This window comes from Tyto alba, unplaced genomic scaffold (assembly GCF_018691265.1).
Source record: "Tyto alba isolate M040663 unplaced genomic scaffold, T.alba_DEE_v4.0 Super-Scaffold_41, whole genome shotgun sequence".
NCBI classification, from domain to species: Eukaryota; Metazoa; Chordata; class Aves; order Strigiformes; family Tytonidae; genus Tyto; species Tyto alba.
In genome coordinates this window covers 23,890,904-23,911,615 of record NW_024881317.1, presented here as the reverse complement: position 1 = coordinate 23,911,615, position 20,712 = coordinate 23,890,904, and the positions used below count along the sequence as shown (strand labels likewise).

The 20,712-nt window shown below is 42.2% G+C and overlaps 1 protein-coding gene, 2 non-coding genes and 1 pseudogene across 3 annotated transcripts; 3 read left to right on the top strand and 1 right to left on the bottom strand.

Moving 5' to 3' along the window:
* Positions 1 to 243: 243 nt before the first annotated feature.
* LOC116961048 (olfactory receptor 150-like) lies at positions 244 to 1,755 on the bottom strand. The gene is given in 3 exon segments (XM_042804313.1): positions 244 to 405; positions 1,295 to 1,375; positions 1,378 to 1,755. Coding segments are annotated over 3 exon segments (621 nt in total).
* A 6,139-nt stretch (positions 1,756 to 7,894) lies between these two features.
* LOC104357325 lies at positions 7,895 to 8,610 on the top strand (annotated as a pseudogene).
* Positions 8,611 to 20,148: 11,538 nt separating this feature from the next.
* Positions 20,149 to 20,220, top strand: TRNAM-CAU. The gene has a single exon. It is a non-coding gene; the product is annotated as a tRNA-Met (tRNA).
* A 119-nt stretch (positions 20,221 to 20,339) lies between these two features.
* TRNAI-AAU lies at positions 20,340 to 20,413 on the top strand. Its single transcript has one exon. It is a non-coding gene; the product is annotated as a tRNA-Ile (tRNA).
* Positions 20,414 to 20,712: the final 299 nt, after the last annotated feature.

The window sequence follows — 20,712 nt, the reverse complement described above, 5'->3', positions numbered from 1 at the left end:
TTCCATCAGATATATCCAGATCACAGAGTTCTACTTCATTGTGTCTGTAATTTCTTTCTGAAGTTAATTAGGAGTATCAATTCAGATTGCATAAGAGCTAAGTTCTACAATAAGCATTTCAGTTAAAGAATCCCTGATTTTTCTGCCTAGTTATACCCTGAATCATTAACTTCTTTTATCGCTGTTGTCAGAGGAAAGCATTTCAGAAAAGAGAGAAAGAAATATGTCATGCTTATGGGATGCTTATGGGATGTTAGGTTCTCTCCTGTCCAAAACCCAGATCGTATCCTCCCAGATTAAAGCTTCATTAGAAAAATAGCCATCCTCTGGCATCCCTAATTGCTCCCAAAACACATATGCAGATAAGCAGAAGGAATGGGACTCTGCAGCAATGTACGGCATGTACTGGAGTACACGACAGGAATTTCAGCAAACACAGTGAGGACTCTGGTAGAGAAGATGATTTCAGATACCGGTTAAAGGATGGGATGAATCACACCCAAGAAGTGACAAAGTCTTCGTATTGGCTGTAAAGGGAGTCTTCTTATCTAGGCATATCTACACTGTAGAATGCCAGAGTTAGCTGTGCCCTTCCACCCAAGCTGTTTGAGGATATTCTGTAGAAGGTTTCCTCTTTAGATCGAGCTGCGGTGGCTCCCATGCCTGACACGTGAGATCGACTTTGCCCTTTATCTTCTGTGGAGTGAATAGCAGCAGTTCTGAAGAACCCTGCTCACTTGCTGGGTTTGATCATAGTAGGAGCAGCTAATGTGCGATGGACCAAGATCCTGGCCTAGTTATTTCAAAAAAGTGCAAAATTGTATAGGGGTTGCATAGGGATTTTTTTGAGGAAGTCCAAAAAACATATTTTTTTTTTTTTCCCCAAATAGCCACCCAGATCCACTTGTGACTAAGCAAACTGTTACATCCGTGACCGTATACTTGCTGTGGAAATTGCCTCCAATGCTTTATATTTTTATAGTCTGTCCCCCAAGCCCTGCCCCCTCCTCAAAAAAAAAAAAAAAAAAAAAAAAAAGGCTCACAGAGCATAGCTCTTGCTGTGTCCTTTCTATAAACCCATAAATGCCTGGACTTATTTCCCTAGGGCTCTTCTGACTTTTTTGTTTCTTAAGGTGTAGATAAGTGGATTCACCACAGGTGTCACCACAGTGTAGAAGACAGACCACAATAGTGCCCGCAATGAGGTGAGAGGAGCATGTGGAAAAATGCCTTTTGCCTCCCTGTCGCTGAAGGGATTCTCGGGATGGTGATGATGATTAAAATAATTACTTACCCAGGCCCCTGCAGCTAGTGCTAAGCAAAGCTTCAGATACATTAGGGTGACCTATCGTAAAGGTTTGTCTACTGTTATATACTGCGATCATAAGACATCACTGCCACGAGGTAACACTCTACCCCAACTAGAAGAGCAAATATGAAAAACTGTGTCATGCAGCTGCTGTAGGAAATACTTCTGCTGCCTGTCAGGAAGCTGGCCAGCAGCGTGGGCAGGATGGCGGAGCTGGAGCACTTCTCCAAGAAGGACAAGTTACTGAGGAAGAAGTACACTGAGGTGTGGAGATGCTGATCAGCCATCACCAACATGAGGGTGAGAATGTTCCCCATCATTGTCACCAGGTAGATCACCAGGAAGAACAGGAAGAGAGGAACCTGAAGGTCAGGTAAATTGCTGAATCCCAGCAGGGTGAATTCTGTAACGCAGGCTTGGTTTTGCTTCTCTGTAGCTGACATCATGCTGAATCGTGGGGAAAGCAAACACTAAAAGGTAATATAAAAATTTAAAAGCTGTTTTCCACGCATGGCCGTAAAGATTCTTGGATCCAGTCTCTATGTGCCTATAACTTACATAAAATTCCAACTCAAAACATTTCATCAATGTTTTCTGTGAAAAAAAAAAAAAAAAAAAAAAAGTCTTATCTCAGTGCCAATTACTGCTGGTATGCCTCAGGGACAAGATAGTTATCTTCTTTTCTAAGGAGTGTAGATGATTACATGCCAATTTTTGCCTCAGTGTCCCGGCCTGTTTCCCTGTCTTGTAGAGGCATACCCTAATTCTGAAATTTTGTGCTGTGGATATAGATTTATATACTTCTGCTCCTTTGCAGATCACCCAGCTATGCCAGCATAGAGAAAGGTGTTCAAAACTCCCTACGCCTAAAAGTAGGTAGTTTGCAGACACATCAGATCGGTTTCTGCAACCAGATAATCTTCACGCAAGATGTATTATACTTTGCACCTCGGGTGACCCAGTGTGTTTGCAGGGTAGGGAAATTTTAGGCATAGGGAGTAGGGTCTATGCAGTTTGGTCAATGCCTTGTCACTTTAAAAATATTGGGACATTTGGATAAACCTGTGACTGGCATAATAAAGTTGTGTCAGTAAATGAGAACTACTGTGCCACTATTGCCCAAGTTCCCTCACAGGACGACCTGAAGCAAACAAGAAACATGGAAATAGTTGTGCTGTGAGGATTATAAAAGGGACCAGCACCCCAGGGTGAAAGACAGAGTAGGCCAAGTCAGTGGTGCACACAGACTGACTGTTAGCATGGATGTCAAGTCAATGGTAAAAACACGTATGAATGCCCTGGCAGATACCAAACCCTAAAGTGCTTTCTTTTCAGTCTACACTGGAGTGACAGCTCAGCATGGTCTGGGCTAGACCCCAGATCTCTTGAGTGTTTTTATCTCTTGCCTTCAGTGTCAAACACACAGCAAATATCAGACAGAGGATAAAAATAAGGCAGAAATTCAAAAAGGTTGAAGTGTCTAGTTTTTCCTATAACTTTTTCTTCAATTTTTTGTCTAACAACAAACTGAAATGATTACATTAAGTTGTTCACATGTGGTATGCATATTTTTAGCAGTGGTTGCGCTTTCTGCACCTAGCATTGGTGATCTAGGAGTGAGAAAAGACAGTGCCTAACATAAACATCTCAGTGCCAAACTCAAGCGTCTAATTTTAGAAGTCTCCTGAGCAATGAGCTTAATTACACTGCCTAAACACAGGCATCTAGGACTATTTTGGATGCCCAAAAATATCAGAACTCCAGCTATCACTCCAGAAGGATGTCCCATAGGTCCCGTGCCATACCATTGATTGGAAAATGTCTGTCGTAACCTAGAGTATGTGAAATGGCATTTGGCTCCTTTATTTGGCACCTGAATCCCACTGTAGGTTGATCAGCTGAATAGCTCTCCAGGCCATATTGACTAAATCTTCATAAACTATAAATGGGAATTTAGACATCAGAACCGTGTATACAGGCCTACGCGGTAGAAACTGCAACATTAAGTGTTTGATTCTGGGACCAAGTGCAGGGTTCATCTACTTGAACATAGATCTTATTCTGAGATTTCTGCAGACTGATGACAGATGTGACACAATACCTACAATAGACCTGCATCCGAAACCCAAATGAACTTAAAATGACACTGAACAGATACTTAAGTAAATTAATCCAATTTTCAATACACATAATTTAGCTTGAATTTTATGGAAGATAAAAAACTCCATGTGAAGTAAAGTTAACTTGAGTTTATTCAGTGTCAAATTTGGCCAGAGGAAATCTTAACCCTCAAGTTCAGGTGAACAGAAATATCATTTTGTGATTATGTGTTCTTCTTTGAGTTTATCATTGCAAAAAATTTCACTCATGTCCAACAGATAAAGTGAGAAGCTCCTTACACAACTCTCTGAAATTCTTTTTCCGTACAGCCCAAAAGCACTAATTTTTATTACTTGTCTCCAGGGCCTACTTACTGCTAATGCTCAGTATGGCTGGCTGCCTTGTATTTCAGGTAATCTCATAGCCCAAAAGAAAACTGAAATTTTAATAAATCCATCAGGAAGATCGTATCTGTACTGGCAAGATGTTCTTTGGCCTAAACGCTGGTGGAACACCTGGTTAAAACAATATCCAAAAGAAATTCAGAGTTGGTGTTATATGGTTATAATATGAATGCTTCTGAAGAGTCACAACTCGTAAAATATTCATTTTGTTCTCTCTTCCTTAATTCACAAGAACACTAGGTATAAGCCTTCCATGTAGCCAAAGGTAGGTACGCACCTGAAATACGCAAAATCTCCTCCTGTCGGCCTACCTTTTTTTCACCAGAAGCAGATAATGAATTTTACATTGAACACAATGTGCACAGAACATCACTGCAGATTGGGACAGTCCTGGATAAGTCCACCTCTGCACTCATGAACCTTGCATTACTTTGTCCCCATGGTACAACTCATGAAGACAGATGGCAGAGATCCTATGATGAATCATGCCATAACTTAGGCACTAGGGTACCATCTGGTAGTAGGGAAGCTGGGGGTAGTGACTCTTTGAGCTACATGGCAGCCAGGACTCAATTATTTTGTTTACTGAGCAAGTGCTGTAAACATTCTCAGGTTTAAAAAGGACAGAAATCTCCTCAGATACTTAGAAACTGGAGTCACTTCACCCAAACTTAATCTCCTGAACATCTGACTATTTTAACGGGATATCTGGATATCTACAATCAACAGGATACTCACTGTAACGTTCTCAGTAGAGGGAGACAGAAACTTCTGAGAGTTTCCATAGCCTCTTCAGGTGATAATATTGGTATTTGAAGACTCTCGTTGCCCATTCTTTCTTCACTTTTTAGATGGAGCTTGTAAATAGCTACCTGAGGCTAAGTACAAATCAATAGTTTGTGAATTAATTATATGAAGGCATTCTGGCACCAGGAACAGAGATCTGTCTTCTGGTGTGTATTGTCCCCCAAACTAAAGCCTCTAGATGACATACATAGAGACTGTGGCAATGATGTAGCTGAGACTGATTGAACATAAGCATTTTATTTCTACCATGGAACTGACAGAGTGGCTACCTAGGGGGAAACTAAGGGTGTTCCATGTGAAAGTCAACAGGTAGATGTTGTATTTTTGAAACATATTTATTCCATCTCATATTAACAATCAAAACAGGTAACAGTCAGTCTCTGCAGTTCATCTAGGACCAGCTCTGCACCTTCACAGACCAAAGTCACTGTTATAGAAATGTATATTTCAGATTGTTTTGACGACACTCCCATCTAGCGGTATTTGCATAATACAACTTCCCCTTCTACTTTTTTGAGACTTACCTTTTTTCATATGGTCTTTGAATTTCCCCATGTTCTTACAATTTCTTCTTTTATTTTTGAGGCTCACCAAGCTGATGCAAAGTTTTACTTTGCCAAGAGATATATAATCATCAAGTTGTTTCTGTCTGGCCTTGGAGACTAAGCAGTCCAAGCATTAACTAATAAATGACAGTCCACCTGGCCTTCTTAAATGTGAGCTAGGAAACTGAGATTAAAAACCAGGACCCAAAATAATAATCTCACTTATTTGTGATACCACAGCTAGGAACACAGTCACCTTGCAGAAAAAAATGATCAAGCAACATCTGCAGAGAATGACTGACACAGTTGTTGATTGACATGGAAACGGGACACACTTGCAACATTTTCAGTCACCAGATTTTGGCATATTGGCTGAAAAATGGGATTTTGAATGAATAAGCATGTTGTGGGTTGAGCCTGGTCAGTAGCCAAACACCACACAGCCGCTCACACACCCTCCCCCCCCACCTGGGAATAGGGGAGGGAATTGGAGGGGTAAAGGGAGACCTGCAGGTTGAGATAGAAACAGTTTAATAATGGTAATAAAATGAAAACAGTGACAGTAATAGAAAATATAAGTGGGCAATGCACAATGCAATTGCTCACCACTTGCTGACTGATACCCAGCCCCTTCCCAGCTAGTGATCCCGAAATATCAAGACCCCACAATCGCAATCCCAGAAGCGAGAGAGAGCCCCTCCCCGATCACCCCTCCTCTATATAATGAGCATGATGTTACATGATATGAAATATTTCATTGTCCAATTTGGTTCCTGTGCTCTGGCTGTGCTCCCTCCCTGCAACTTGTGCACTTGCACACAGGCGGAACATGGGGAGTTGGAGAGTCCTTGAAATCTCAGCAGCAGCCGAAACGTCAGTGTGCTATCAGCATTCTTCTCATACCAAACCTAATGCTGAATCCAAAACACAGCACTATTTTCGTTGCCAAAAAGAAACATTACCTCTATTCCAGCCCAACCCAGGACAAAGAGTTTAAAGGAAAATTTTTAATTAGATCTGTGGAAAGAAATGTGTAAGTCTTACAAAGTTATGCCATCATAGGTGGTCCAGATGTAAGTTATTGGATAAGTGTCCTTATACGGCCTTCACTACTGTAGTGTCTGGTCACCTCCCTATAGTGGCAAAATGTAACAAGCAATATCAAAAAGGAGGTGCAGTCTGCATGACAGAAGCTGACTTCTGAGCTAATAACTTAACCTCCTGCTATCGTCCATGGAAAGAAATACATAAATTCCTTAGATGATTTAGTTCATACAAAGTAGATATATAAAACATATTGGATGGATTACAGCCCACAGAGCTTACTTCTCTCTGTAGACTATAAGAGAAACTATAAGAGGAGTCTGAGGTGAATGCCTTAGGTGCAGATACAGGTGACATTAATCTTGCCGAAGATGGTTCAAGTAGATGCTGTTAAATTGGAGTGCTAGATCTGGGAAGACAATGGGCTGGAAAAAACCCACCAAAGTTGTATTTGTAGTAGAGGACACATTTACACAACCCTGGGGCTGAAGATTGTCCCTCCCAGTCTGTGAAGGGTCATGGCTGAAATTTGTGTTGCCAGCTATATGGGCCTGAAAAATGCACTCCATTAGTACATTTTCTTTAACTCTCCCAGCTCCATGCACATCTGGATAAAAACAGAGCTGACAAGGAGAGTCTATACAGGAGAAAAACAAGTAGATTTTCTGTTCCATTCCTTTGCCTGGATTCCTTAACCACAGTGTTGTGTCTAGTTTGGGCTGCTGAATATTTAATTTTTTAGTATTTTTGTACTCAACAAATCCAGAAAGCATCAGCCAAAGCCTCAGGAGTTTTAGAAAATGGGATTTGTAAGGAAATCTAGAGAATGACATGATTCAGTACACAACAAAAGGAAAATAAAAAAGAGTACCATGACAAGCAGTAGGATTTATCTAAACTGTATTTTTCTGATTAAGGGTCTGGCAACGGAACTCAATCTCTGAGTTCTCAGTGGCAAGAAATATGTACTTGCACAAGATGATTCACCCTGTATGTTCTAGGGTGATTTAAACTCCTTAAATCTGTAATCCTCCATTCTATCCATTGACAAGATTTAAGGGTGAAACAACTGAAAGTTACTTTTGTGTGTGTTTGGGTTTTTTTTGGCAGGGTGAACAAATGCTGAGGATGGTATAGATGTTCTTCATACTTATTTTCATTGGTGCAAGTTGGATTCTTTCTCAGCCTCCTTCAAATAAGAAAAAAGTCTGCATTAAAGATCATGCTACATACCTATATATAGTAAATATATTAATATGTAACAATACATATTAACAATGGACATATGGCTATGTTACTACTGGAGCAATCAGACCACATGCTCATTTTTTTCACAACAAAACTTGTGACTTACAAAACTTGTGATGTCATCTAATGAAAGAAGTTGATTTTTAATTTGCTTGCACAGATTGGAAACATGTTAGAAATGGCCTCTGTGCCAGAGAAGAAGCACGGGCGTTACTTCAGTTTTAAGTGTTCTTTTCAGTACATGGAGTAACAAATAATGTTCTCTTAGCATGTGAGAAATCTTTATAGAAATCAGGTGACAGGTCTGATAATGCTTCTCCATTCTGTAAATAAAATTTCATTATTTGAGTCTTAATGGTCAAGGTCTTAATTGGTGCTAACATTTATTGGTTTATCTCTAGAACAAAAGTTATGACAAAACAAGAGTGGAAAACAAAATGGTTATTATAGAGTTCATCCTCCTGAGGTTTGGGAATGGCCCTGAACTGGATTCTCTTCTCTTCCTGATGTTTCTGTCAATGTATATTGTGGTCATAATTGGAAATGTCTTCATCATTGTGCTGATGACAGCTAATCTGCACCTCCACACCCCAATGTACTTCTTCCTGGGCAATTTGCCCTGCTTGGAAATCTGCTACAGCTCAGATATCTTGCCAAGGATGTTGCTTAGCTATCTGAGTGGAGACAGAAGTATTTCAGCCAACGGACGTTTTACACAGTACTATTTCTTTGGTGGCCTGGCAGCTGCAGGGTGCTGCCTCCTTGCAGTGATGTCCTACAGTAGGTACAAACCCCTGCACTATCCATCCCATATAAACGACAAGGTCTGTCTCCAGCTAGGTGATGCATCTTGAATCAGTGGCTTTCTATCTAATTCTAGCCTAACATTTCTGATCTCAAATTTAGATTTCCGTGGGACTAGTGAAATAGAAAATTGTTTCTGTGATTCATTCCAAATAAAACTCTCCTGTAGTGACACTCATGTTTCAGGACTTGTCAGTTCTGTTGTGGTGGGTGTGGGCTCAGTGACTCAGTTGTGTTCACTTTCTCATCATATTTCTACATCATTATTGCAGTCATGAGAATTCCTTCTGACACTGGAAGGAAGAAGGCCTTTTTCACATGTTCCTCACATCTTTATTATTATTATTAATAATAATAATATTATTAAATTAATTTAATTTTTATTTAATTAATAATTAAACAAAGTGTTATGGTTTGTTATTATTTATTAATTATTAATATTAGTATTAATTTTATCAATATTAACTCTCTATGTACTTTCTCATCATGATGCATGTAGTATACTTCACACTCACCAGTGGCCATAGTTAATAATTGATAGAAGTACACTCCACACTTGCAGATGGTTATAGTCAATAGTTAGCATACATCAAATTGACAACCTGGCAAGGTGACTATTTGGTTAAGTAACTTGGCAATTAAACTAACTTTTAAAGTTTCCTGAAGTGAACTACCTTCATTATAATACTAAAAAACACACCCCAGGTCAGAACGACCCCTGCCCAGGTTAAAGACCCTTCCCCTGAGCATGTGCAGTGATAAAAGCCTTCCATGATCCGTGTTATAATCACTGATCAATCAGTATCTAATAGACATGTTTGCAAAAGTACTAACCTGTGATTTTTGTGTATAAAAGCACCTGAACCTGCTGGTAGGGGTGCTTGTTTTGTGGAAAATCCGCTGAGCACCCAGGCCTGAGTAAAATACAATATCTTTCCTGAGCATGTTAAGGTTGGCTTATTGCACACCGGGCACGAATCCATTTTTCAGGTAATAATCACAATACCCAAATACGTCCAGACAAAGTCTTCTCTGTTTTTTATACTATTCTCATTCCCTTGGTCAATCCTCTTATCTACAGCCTGAGAAACAAGTAAGTAAGGGAAGCTCTGCAAAAACAGACAAGCAAATTGCTGGCATTCAGAGGGTAGCTTTCTGTTTAAAAAAAAAAAAGAGCTAATAATCCTTAACGAGTTACAGGTTTAGATGCAATTACATGGCATGTAAATATAGTTAATTTGAATAAAACTTGGAAATATATAGCTGTACACCTTAAAAATAGATAAGCAGAGAAACAAAATAAGTAAATAAACTTGCTATCAGTTGCAGAGTGATATGGAAAAAGAACATGAATATATAGTGAACACTGTCAAGTAAGTAAAATAACTCCATAAATGTCATTATATATGTGTTATTGAACGTGATATCTTCTTTCCTGCCTGCTGGCTTTCTTTTTTCTCACTACAGATGAAATTCAGTTCAGAGTAAATTGAAACTCAATTTATAGTGAATAGACCATTTCTTTATTAATGCTATGTTCTGGATTGCTCCTTGTTTTTACATCTATTGTGTAGATGTCTACACCCGAGATAGTTATATGGACTCCCTTGATTGCAAATGAAGAGAGTGAGAAACATTGCTTGAACGTGCTTCATCTGATCTATTTTGGATGTGTGGTTTTGGTTAATACAAACCACGCTCTAGAAGGGCTCAGTTCAATATACTAAAGAACTGCTACCCCATACAGAAGAACACACAATGTAGACATCCAGTCTAAAATTAATTAAATACTAGCTATATCTGGACTGACGATTAGAACCTTACAATGAAAACAAAACTCCCACAGCAACGTTGCAATAACTTCCAAAGAGGAATGCACACTCTGTTGATATTTGGTACAGAGAAGGGGAGATAAATAGAAAGGACCATCTTTACCAACCTGAAATTAGTTCATTTTGCATTTGTAGTTTCATCCTCCTTGATAACAATTAGGAAATAAGAAGGGCTGTTTAGAAATCTTCTGTAGGTTATAGAATTGTGATTGCTTTGTGTGTTCTTATATTCAACATGGTTAAAAAAATAAAAGAAATAGCAGTTAGCAAAGCTTCACACTTCACTAAAGCGTCTCACAGTGCAATAAGCAGTGGAGAAGAGACAGCATAGGAACAGGGGTGGCCATCACAGTAAGGAAGTATAGCTTTTGAAAGCAGTTAGCAGAGCAAGAAATGGCTAATGGGAAGCATCCCGGGGGTGTGGAGGAGGGCAAGACTGAAGAGGGGATTAGCAAAACCAGGAAGAAATATGAACCACTTGCCACACAAAGGTGTATGAGCCAGGAAAAGCTTTCTCATGCCTTGGCTAAATTTAAACAATTAATTACAGCTCTGAACTAAAGAACACATATCTATCTGTCCCATAGCATATATCCACAATAGGCCAAATTAACCAGGTCCAGAAATGTCTTTATTGCTTTATTTACTATAACGGATATCCATTTACACTTAGACATCTGCATTACAAACTCTGTACAAGTGTTAGTCACCTAGTCTCCCAACATATTCACTAAATGGAAAAAAGGCATTTCTACATTGTGACTTATCTGCACATTTTGGACTTTTGAGGCTATGATTTAGAATTACCTGTTCCTCTCCTTTGATTACAGGGCAAGTGTTTCTGTGAAAAGCTTGGATGTAGAAATTTAGGACTCAAACCAACGACAAACACAGACCTTCAGTGCCATTTGAGACACCCAGGAGCATCTTAGCTGGTCTCCAGTATTGTTCCAGAAGGTTTCCTGCAGATCACTATCATATTTGCCAGTCTTAATCAGATATCTTGGATACTCTAGAGAATTTTAAAAGTCACTACATATGTCAAATACAATTAAAACTACTGGATTACAGATGTTTGAAGTTAGGTATTGTGAATCTCTCTTTGCCTTGCTACCAGGTTTCCTTACCTAGCACAAAACACTTTGTTCAATGTGGGTGTAGGACACTTTCCAAAAATTAGTTTTGGAAACCTCATGCTGAATTTCTAATTTTCTGAATAGCTGCAGTTCAAGCAGGATTCATTTCACCCAAACTTATCCATTCAACTACAGACTTTTTAGCTAAATCACATGCTGCTACTACATGCCTGATAATAAAAAGCAGCTAGCCGTCTTCAGAAGGTGATATACCTGTCCTCAGATAGATGTCTAAAACAAATGGTCTGATTGGGGGTTCCTGTTTCTCCATCAAGACAGACGATTAATAATTCAAACAAGGCATCTAGCAAAAGGTGTTTTCCTCCTCCCATTACCTTCAAATGGAGAACCACACTTTATTTTAAATTTAATTTTTAACCTAATTATTGTTAACTTTACTTCTACTCGTGTAAGATTAAAAAAAAAAAAAAAAGTTAACTTTCATTAATTTAAATTGTTCATAGTCTGGTACGATACCAAGGGAGATGTTTTGTCTTCTGATTATACTTGGTAATGAATCCAGAGAGGGATTCCTCTCTCAGGAAGCAATGTAAGATAGCATGTAGTTCAGAACAGCTGAACCTCACTCTATACTATTTGATAATGAAAACTGGCAAGAAAAATGCTTATTAGTATAGATGGATCAAAAGAAAAATGTAATTTAATGTTTTTAAAGGATAGAAGAGAATGCATCTGAGCTATATGTTAAGACTTTCATGGATATGTAAGAGATGTAAGTACTTCTGGCAATTAGCTTATTTTAGATTACTTCTGAAGAATGAAAAGAATGAACAAAAATAACATCTGAGAGTTGTTTCTATTCATAGGTTGTAAGGGAAACATCAATGGGTATCTAAGCTGCTGCTCTTTGCCATATGGCTGTTTGCAGAAACAACACAAAAGCTTTTCTTGACCATTCAGGAAAATACTTCACTTGTAAAAATATGGATGTTTCAAACAAACAAACAAAAAAATTTAAAAAAAAAAAAAATAAATAAAAAAACCCCTCCCTGCTCTAAAATGTGTTTTTTTTAAAAGAAACAAAGTAGTTGCACGGTTTAAGAAAGTTCTACCCACAACTCAGGACAAACAAGTTACAGTGTAATTCAGAACACTAAACCCAACCAAACCCACAGATGCAGTGGACGGTGTTGAGTGAACTGTCTGATGCCGTTGCAAGCCTGATATTTGTCATCTCTGACAAATTGGACCAGGTTCCCAGTGACAGAGAAAAAGCAAATGTACCCGTTTTCAAGGCCAGGAAAAAAGATTTGAGGAATGTCAGCCTCACCTCAGCCCTGAGGAAGGATATGGAGCAAAACCTCCTGGAAGCCATGTCTGGGCATATGAATATCAGGAAAAGATGTGTAACAGCACAGATTTACCAAAAACATGTCATGCCTGACCAACCTGATGCCTTTCCATGATGAGATGACTGGCTCAGAATGGGTGAAGGCAGACTGGTGGATGCCATTTAATGACCTCAGCAGTTCTTGACATAGTAGCCTTGTAACCAAACTGAGAAGATCTAAACTGGGTGAGAAAACATTAGGATGGCCTGGACCATCAAGGCTTTAACAGGTCGTGGTCAACAATCTGACTCTAACTGGTAGCTGACTATGAGAGACATTCTCCATGGGCTGATACTGGGTCTAATGCTGTTTCACATATTCATCAGTGACTGGGAAGATGTGATGGAGAACATCCTCGGGAGTTTCCAGATGTCACAAATGTGGGGACAGGGGAAGAGGGCCATACACAGGAACTTTGTGAAATTCAAGACAAATGCCAAGTGCTGGCCATGGCACAAAAGTTGCATAAGTATAGATTGGGACTGACCATGTGAGGAGCAGAAAAGGATGTGGGGTTCCTGGTGGATAGCAAGCTGGACCTGAGCCAGCAGTCTATCCCTGCACTGGAGAGGAATAACCAGCAAGCCAGCTGTGTTAGCAAGAGCTGGCCAGGTGATCAAAGGATTGCAGCCATTCCCCTCTGCTTGGCACTTGCAAAGACACCTGTGGAGAAAGATGTCCTGGTTTTGGATTCCTCTATACAAGAAAGAGTTTGATAAATAGAAGAGAGTCCGAAAGAGGACCACCAGGATGATTGGAGGGAACACAGGTCAAGATGGTAACATATTGAAAGAGGTTGTGTTTTATAGCAATGCAGACTTGTAGCTTCACTTTACTGTGAAGGTCAACCAGCGTTGATAAAGTGCAGGTTGGAGGATGCCTTAACTACAAACTGTCAGGGAGGACCTTTCCTGGCTAATACTGCTTTCTGCAATGCACATAGGTGCTCCTTTCTGTGCTAATGAAAGGCACCCCCAAATAGTGACCCCAACACAGATAACTGGGTTAAGTGAGAAATACAATCAAGGTTTCTGACTTACCTTTGTTGCTGGCGTAAAGACACGTACACTGAGAAGGCAATTCAAATGGTTATCTACATCACAAATACCTAAATATGGACAGGCAGACTGCAGATGGTCTACAAGAAGACAGTTTCTTACAGTACTGAATTCATAAGCAATTGTCCAGTGGTACTGAATAAAGAACAAATACAGTTTAAAAAAAAAATAAATAAACCACAAAATTAGCAGGTCATTATTTTATATTTTAGCAGTGATAAGACCAAATAGTAAAATATGTGTTCTGTTCATCCTTCAGACTTCAAACATATAGCTGTACCATCAACAATTTTATTCTCCTTTGTTTAGTTTAAATCTGTATATACATATATATGTGCATGTGTATAAAAACAGGGGAAAACAGAGAATGTAATTAGATTTCAGTTCTGTAGGAAATGAATATTTCCTACATATTTTGCACACAGAAAATAAAATAGTTGAATTGTTGATAAAAACACATTTCAGAAAATACCAGTTGGACTGAAATATGAAATAGATATGACAATAATTAACTCAATTAAAAATGAAAACAGTAAAACTGTAAGGAAAATCCTATCTCTTCTGCACTGAAGCTCGTTGGTTTTTCTTGTTACTTCATTTTTATCACTTTTTTTTTTTAGTATGCCTCTCAAAAATGTTATTTGCCCAGCTATATTTGGTTGTCCCACTTACTAAATAATGCAAGCAGTTTCAGAGCAGCTCACTATTTATACTTCATCCCTATAAAGGCCTTTCTTCTCATGTATTCCTTGTCAGCTTATACAGGCTGTGTTGTTTCTCTTTCACATGGAAGCTGTTGAAGCACTGGGGTTTGGAAACCAGACCTACTTCACCTTGCAGGGGTTCTCCCACCTCACTGCTCTTCAGGTCTTCCTCTTTGAGGGAATTCTTCTGATGTTCCTAATCACAATGTCAGGGAACTTTCTCATCATCATAGTTACAACCACTGACCCTGCCTTGCAAACCTCCATGTACTATTTTCTCAAAAACCTGTATTTATTTGAAATTTGCTTTACATTAAACATAGTGCCCAAGTTGCTTGTGGATTTGTTGTTGGAGAGAAAGGCCATCTCCTTTTCTGCCTGTGCCCTACAACTTTACTTTGTCATGTTCTTCATCACTTCTGAGTGCTTCCCCTTGGGTGCACTGACATATGACTGATACATGGCTATATGCCATCCCTTGCACTGTGCCATAACAATGAACAGGAGAGTATGTCTTCATATGGTCATAGCATGCTGGATTGCTGGTATTCCACTTTCTGTAGGACTCACTGGTTGGCTATTTAGCTACCCCTTTCGTGTCTCAAAGGAGATTGTACTTTTTTTCTTTTTTGTGATGTTTCTCCCATTCTGGATCTGATCTGTTCAGACACGTACTTATTTGAGCTTCTTATGCTCATTGCTACTGTTGTAATTGTTTTGATCTCATGTATCTTGATAGCAACCTCTTACATCCAGATAATCCATACCATCCTCCAAATGCCTTCTGCCAAGGGAAGCTTTTTTCACCTGCGTTGCTCACCTGGTGGTGGTGACACTGTTTGACTGCACAACTGGTTTGAGACATTTAAAGCCAAAGTCCAGCCTCTTGACAAACAGAACGAAACTGGTGGCTCTTTCTTACATGGTAGTAACTCCTATGCTGAACTCAATCATCTGCAGCTTATGAAACAAAGAAGTAAAGCATGCTCTGAGGAAGACATTTGGGAGAAGACAATTTTTCAGCAAGGTGCCTCTGCCTAGAGAGTCTCACTGATTTTCTGAATACTGTTCACAGCTGAAAGGTTAAAAATCAAAGAATTAATGCATCCCTCAAAGTCTGTAAAGGTTTCAGACAATTTAGCTTTTGTTGGAAAATGCTGAAAAACATACATAATCTGTTGTCATGGTTTGAGCCTGGTCAGCAGCCAACCACCACGCAGCCACTCTCTCTCCCTTCTCTTCCGGCAATAAGAAGGGACAGAGAGCCAGGCTTGAGGTCAGAGATAGGACTGGGATGGGGAAAAAATCACCCTTTATGGTCAAGAGAAAAAGGCAGACTCGTTAGGGGAAGGAAAAAAGAACATACATTTATTACAGACACTAGCAACACGTAACAGAGCAGGACAGTGAGAAGCATTGCCACATCTTGAGAACACCTTCCCCCCACCCCTCCCTTCTTCCCGGGCTCAGTTCTGCTCCCGATATCTCTACCTCCTCCCCCAGCGGCGCAGGGGCAGGGAATGGGGGGGTGCAGTCAGGGCTGTCACTTCTCCATCTTCAGGTGGGGGGAGTTTCTGGAACTTCTTCCCCCTGCTCCATCATGGTCCCCCTCTCACAGGAGACAGTCCTCCACAAACTTCCTCCGACATGAGTTCCTCCCATGGGCCTGCAGCGTTCCCCACACTGCTCCGTCATGGGTCACTAACTTCCTCCGACTGGATTCCCTCCCACGGCTGCAGCCCTTCCCGAGCTGCTCCGGCGTGGGACTCCCCCGCATGCTGCAATCCTCCCAGCGCTGAATTACAGCAGCGGGGCTGCCTTTTCCCATGAGACCCCGGCCTTCTTCGGGCACAGAACCTTGATCAATCAGAGCAGGAAACACAGGCCTGTAAATCAATGTCTGCTCCACCGTAGATCTTCATGGGTGGCAGGGGGGGGCCGCCCTGCCGTCTCACCACAGGATACAGGGGGGTCTCTGCTCAGGCACACCTCCCCCCTCCTTTCTTCCTCTGTTCCTCCACTGACCTTGGTGTTCATGCAGCTGCAGCAACTCCTCCTCACCAGTCCCACTGCCCGTCACCACGTCCCTTCTTAAATACGTTATCGCAGAGGCTGCAGCCGATTGGCTCAGTTTCCCAAACAGAAGTGGAGCTGACGTGGAGCTGGGGGAGCTTCGAGAAGCTTCTCACAGGGTCCACCCCTATAGCCCCCTCCCCTGCCACCAAAAAACTCCACCACTCACTCAACCCAGGACATCTGTGTAATGAATAAATGAATATATTTAATGTAACTGTCCAAAATATTACAGAAATAATCCATAAAATCTGTACATTAACTATAAAATATTTAAGCCTTCTTCCCTTCTTCTGCACAATTGTTTTCAAGCATATGTAAAATATGTCATAGGAACATATGACTCTAGCATACATAAACCTAAGCTGTAGCAAAATTCCAGCAAAGTCGGAAAAAAGAAGTTATGCATATTTTCAGGAAAAATACACCAACAGATTGTTGGCATATTGGTATAGTTCATCCCATGGTAATCAGTTATTCCCACCAGAAAGTAAAGAGTAAGTAGAGGGATTCAGTTGACTGGATATAGAAATGGGATCCAGTTGAAGAATATGACATCCAACCGTAGGTGCCTATACCTAAGTCAGTACTGACATGCCCATTAGAGCTAATGACAATCTAGTCAATACAATCAGCAACATTAAAGAAGTGAATGAACAACTGAGAAGAACTTGCTTTGGTTGCTTGAACACAGATAACTAGCTCTGCTGGAAACATCCTAAATCATCTTATTTTGGTTACAGTGCAAACAGGTTTGAGTTTCCCATAAACCCATGTTGTGTTTGCCAATCCAGATGTAACGGACAACCCTAGGGACTTCAGCCAGCCAAGGATGTTTCAAGTCACACCTATATTGCAGCTTAGTCGAGGAATGTACACAGTAGTGCACCCAAAAGACCTCCAACTGCCATACCAAAAGAGTGTCAGGAAACTGAAATCAGGGTCCATGGCCCTGTATCCATTATTTTTTGGAGACATGAGTGTGATACAGCTCTGGCTGTGTGGGGGTGGTTAGGGATCCCACTGTGTGATGTCACAGAATGGTTGAGGTTGGAAGGGACCTCTGGAGGTCATCTCGTTCAACCCCCTTGCTCAGGCAGGACCACATAAAACTCAGGATCATGTCCAGATGGCTTTCAAATATCTCCAAGGTGAGCCTACAGGTTGTTAAAAGTGAGTATTGCTATTTGCAACTCTTTTCAAACAATACCAGGAATTCTCAAGAACATCTCAGAACCCTGTCCAAGAGGTACAACTGCAGACCCACCCATGCAGTATGGGAACAGGGGTATGCAAGAAAACAGCATTTCAGGATGTATTAGTGAGGCGATAAAACATGAGGCACCTCCAGGAAGACTCGTCTTAAAAAGGATTCCTTGAGCAGGAAGATTTCCCTGGGCCATCAGGCTGTGCCGTGGGACAAAGCCACTCACTACCGATGGGAAGGTTCTGCAGAGGAGTGAAGGACTGCTGGTCAGTGGACACTTGGGTTGGAAATGTGAGTACATACTCATCTTCTGCGTCCTTGTCTCTGTGCTCCCTGGGCTCTTTCTAACAAGACTGGCCTCAACAGTGCGAGGGAAAGGAGGGGAGGAAGTGCTAGAAAAAGCCCAAGACTGGGCTTAGGGAGAACAGAAATCATCTTTTGAGGTGGCTGCATAGTAGTAGTAAGTAGGTGTCAGGATGTGCTGACTGGCCAGAACATTGAGCAGGGATGTTTGGGGTGAAGTGAGATTTAGATATGGAATTGGCAGGGGCTTTGGGGAAGGGAATGGGTTGGAGAAGGGACAACTTACATGAAAAGCATGGAAATTTGGAACATTTCCCACACTTTGAACAGGAAATACAGGTCCTTTCACTTCACCAAATGCTTTTCCATGTTATGTGCCCATCTCCCGTCAGTCTTGAAAAGGAAAAATTGTGAATATCTCCTATACGGTGACTCAAATTTAAGCTAGGGGCTGCCACTCTAGCAACTGGGAGACATGTGGAGGAATGAGGAATGTGGGGAGTTTCCCATGGGGAAGATGCAGGGAAAGCACTGCAGATGCAGAACGGGCAAGGGCTGCAGGAGCAGGCAGGTTCTTGCAGATGCCACAGGTGAGCAGAGTGTATGGACACAGCTCTTGAGACCCAACAACACTGAGATGAGTGGGAGGAGCCCAGGAGATCTCTGGCCCCACCTCATCCTCAAAGCAGGGTCAGCTGTTGGGGTCAGGCTGGGCTTCATACAGCCGAGTCTTGAAAACTTCCAAGGACAGAGGCTGCGCAGCCTCACTGCATGACCTGCTCCACTGCTTGTCTGTCTTCAAGGACAAAAAGTATGCCCTTATGCGCCATCCACACCTTCTGCAGCAGCCCAGTTCTTGGAGTCAGACACGGCTTAAACATGAGAGGTCCTTTTCTCTGAGCATGGCCCCGGTACACACCTCAGTTCCCCCAGGGGCAAGGTACAAACCCTCACCACAGAGGCAGCAAGTGCTGCACGAGCCAGGCTAGCTAGTACCTCTATCGAGCCCTTGTTGGGTGCTTGACTGACCTCCTTGGGAGATCAAGACAAAGCATTTGTGACATCAGTGTGTTGCTGTTGCTTGTCAAAACGCCCTAGCAGGTCCTGCACACCCGGGTGGCTTAAGCAGACAGGACCAGGGGACAGAGCTGTGGCTTGTGACAGGCCTGACTTTGGCTCCAGCACAAGGTCTGGCTGTTACCCCACTGACTGGATGCTAGCAGTCAAGTCCGCCAGTAAAATCCAACAAGATGCCAGAAGCAGAGATGTGCTACAAGACAGGAACGTCTTGAAAGGGTAGAGTCAACTCTTGGGGACTGTCATCCCAGGACACAAGGAGAGGAAAGTGCTTAGCCAAAAGATCTGTGGACCACCGATGCGGCATAACAACAACCCCCAGGAGGTGCAGTCCATTTCCTTGCACCCACTGGAAATGAGCTGTGGGAGTGAAAAGGGAGGAAGACAGCAGTCGTTGCCAGAAACCCACCACAAGCCTGACAGGCGACAGGCTCTGTGCCGGAAAACCATGTGGGTGGCAGCCTCAGCTTCTCCAAAATGAGGAGACAAATCGCGGCGCTGACAGGTTGTCCCCCTTTTGCACCTGACTGCTGCTCCTGTGGAGCTGGTGCGAATACGCTGGTGCTACTGGAGGCAGACAGGAGATGTGTGATGTGCTGAGTAGCCCAGCTCCCACGTTTTACGTTCTCTTCTTCTTCTTTCCCAAAACATTTAAATCTCCCAACTACCGGCAGTTTTGCAAACTAGACCCTCCAATTTGTGAGAAACTTGTGCAAAAATACACCCGCATTCATTCTTTTATGGTCCCTGCAGTATACTTGCCTGTTTTCCAAAAATGTTGGGCACAGGCCGTTGTATCCCACAGGTGAATGGCAGCTCCTGCCCAACGGGCAGGGAATAGCTCCCGGGTGGGCTTTTTCTCTGTTCACCTTTCAGCAACACGGTGGGCGCCTCCGCCTCCAGCCCCCGGGGAGACGGTTAAAGCTCTTGCAGCAGACGGGGCAGCCACGCACCGCAGCGCGTTCGTTCACCGCCACCCACTCGTGGGGGGGGGCAGCGGGGCTGTTAATGAAGGTGCCACCGCTGCTCGGCCCCCCCCGCGGGGATCCACTCACACCCCACGCCCCCCCCAGTCACGGCATCCCCCCGGGCCGGGCCGCGGGTGGCTGCCATGGGGCGGAGCACCCGCGGGGCACCCCGAGCGCAGCAGAGTGGCGCAGCGGAAGCGTGCTGGGCCCATAACCCAGAGGTCGATGGATCGAAACCATCCTCTGCTAGCCGTTTGTTTTCTCAACTGCGCCTTTTCCCGGCAGCCGCGGGGGCGGCCCCGCCCCCAAAACCGAGCGCGGAGCCGTGGCGGGAGTTGGGCGCGGCGGGGGAGGCGGTGGCGCAGGGCGGCCGGTTAGCTCAGTCGGTTAGAGCGTGGTGCTAATAACGCCAAGGTCGCGGGTTCGATCCCCGTACGGGCCACACACGTCTGTTTTGGTTGGTTTACTTTATTTTTTTTTTTTTTACTTTTTTTTTTTATTATTATTTTTCTTTATTTTTATTTCATTTTATTTTATTTATATTTTTTTAATTTTTATTTTATTTTATTTTATTTATTATTTTTCTTTATTTTTATTTTATTTTATTTTTTATTTTATTTTATTTTATCCTCGACCCTCTTTTTGTCTTGCCCAGTGCCGGGCACTGATGATGTGGAAATCCACAGAGCCCTGTCATGGAGCCGCGCAACCCGGGCTGTTTGAGGAGGCAGCCCGGAGCCC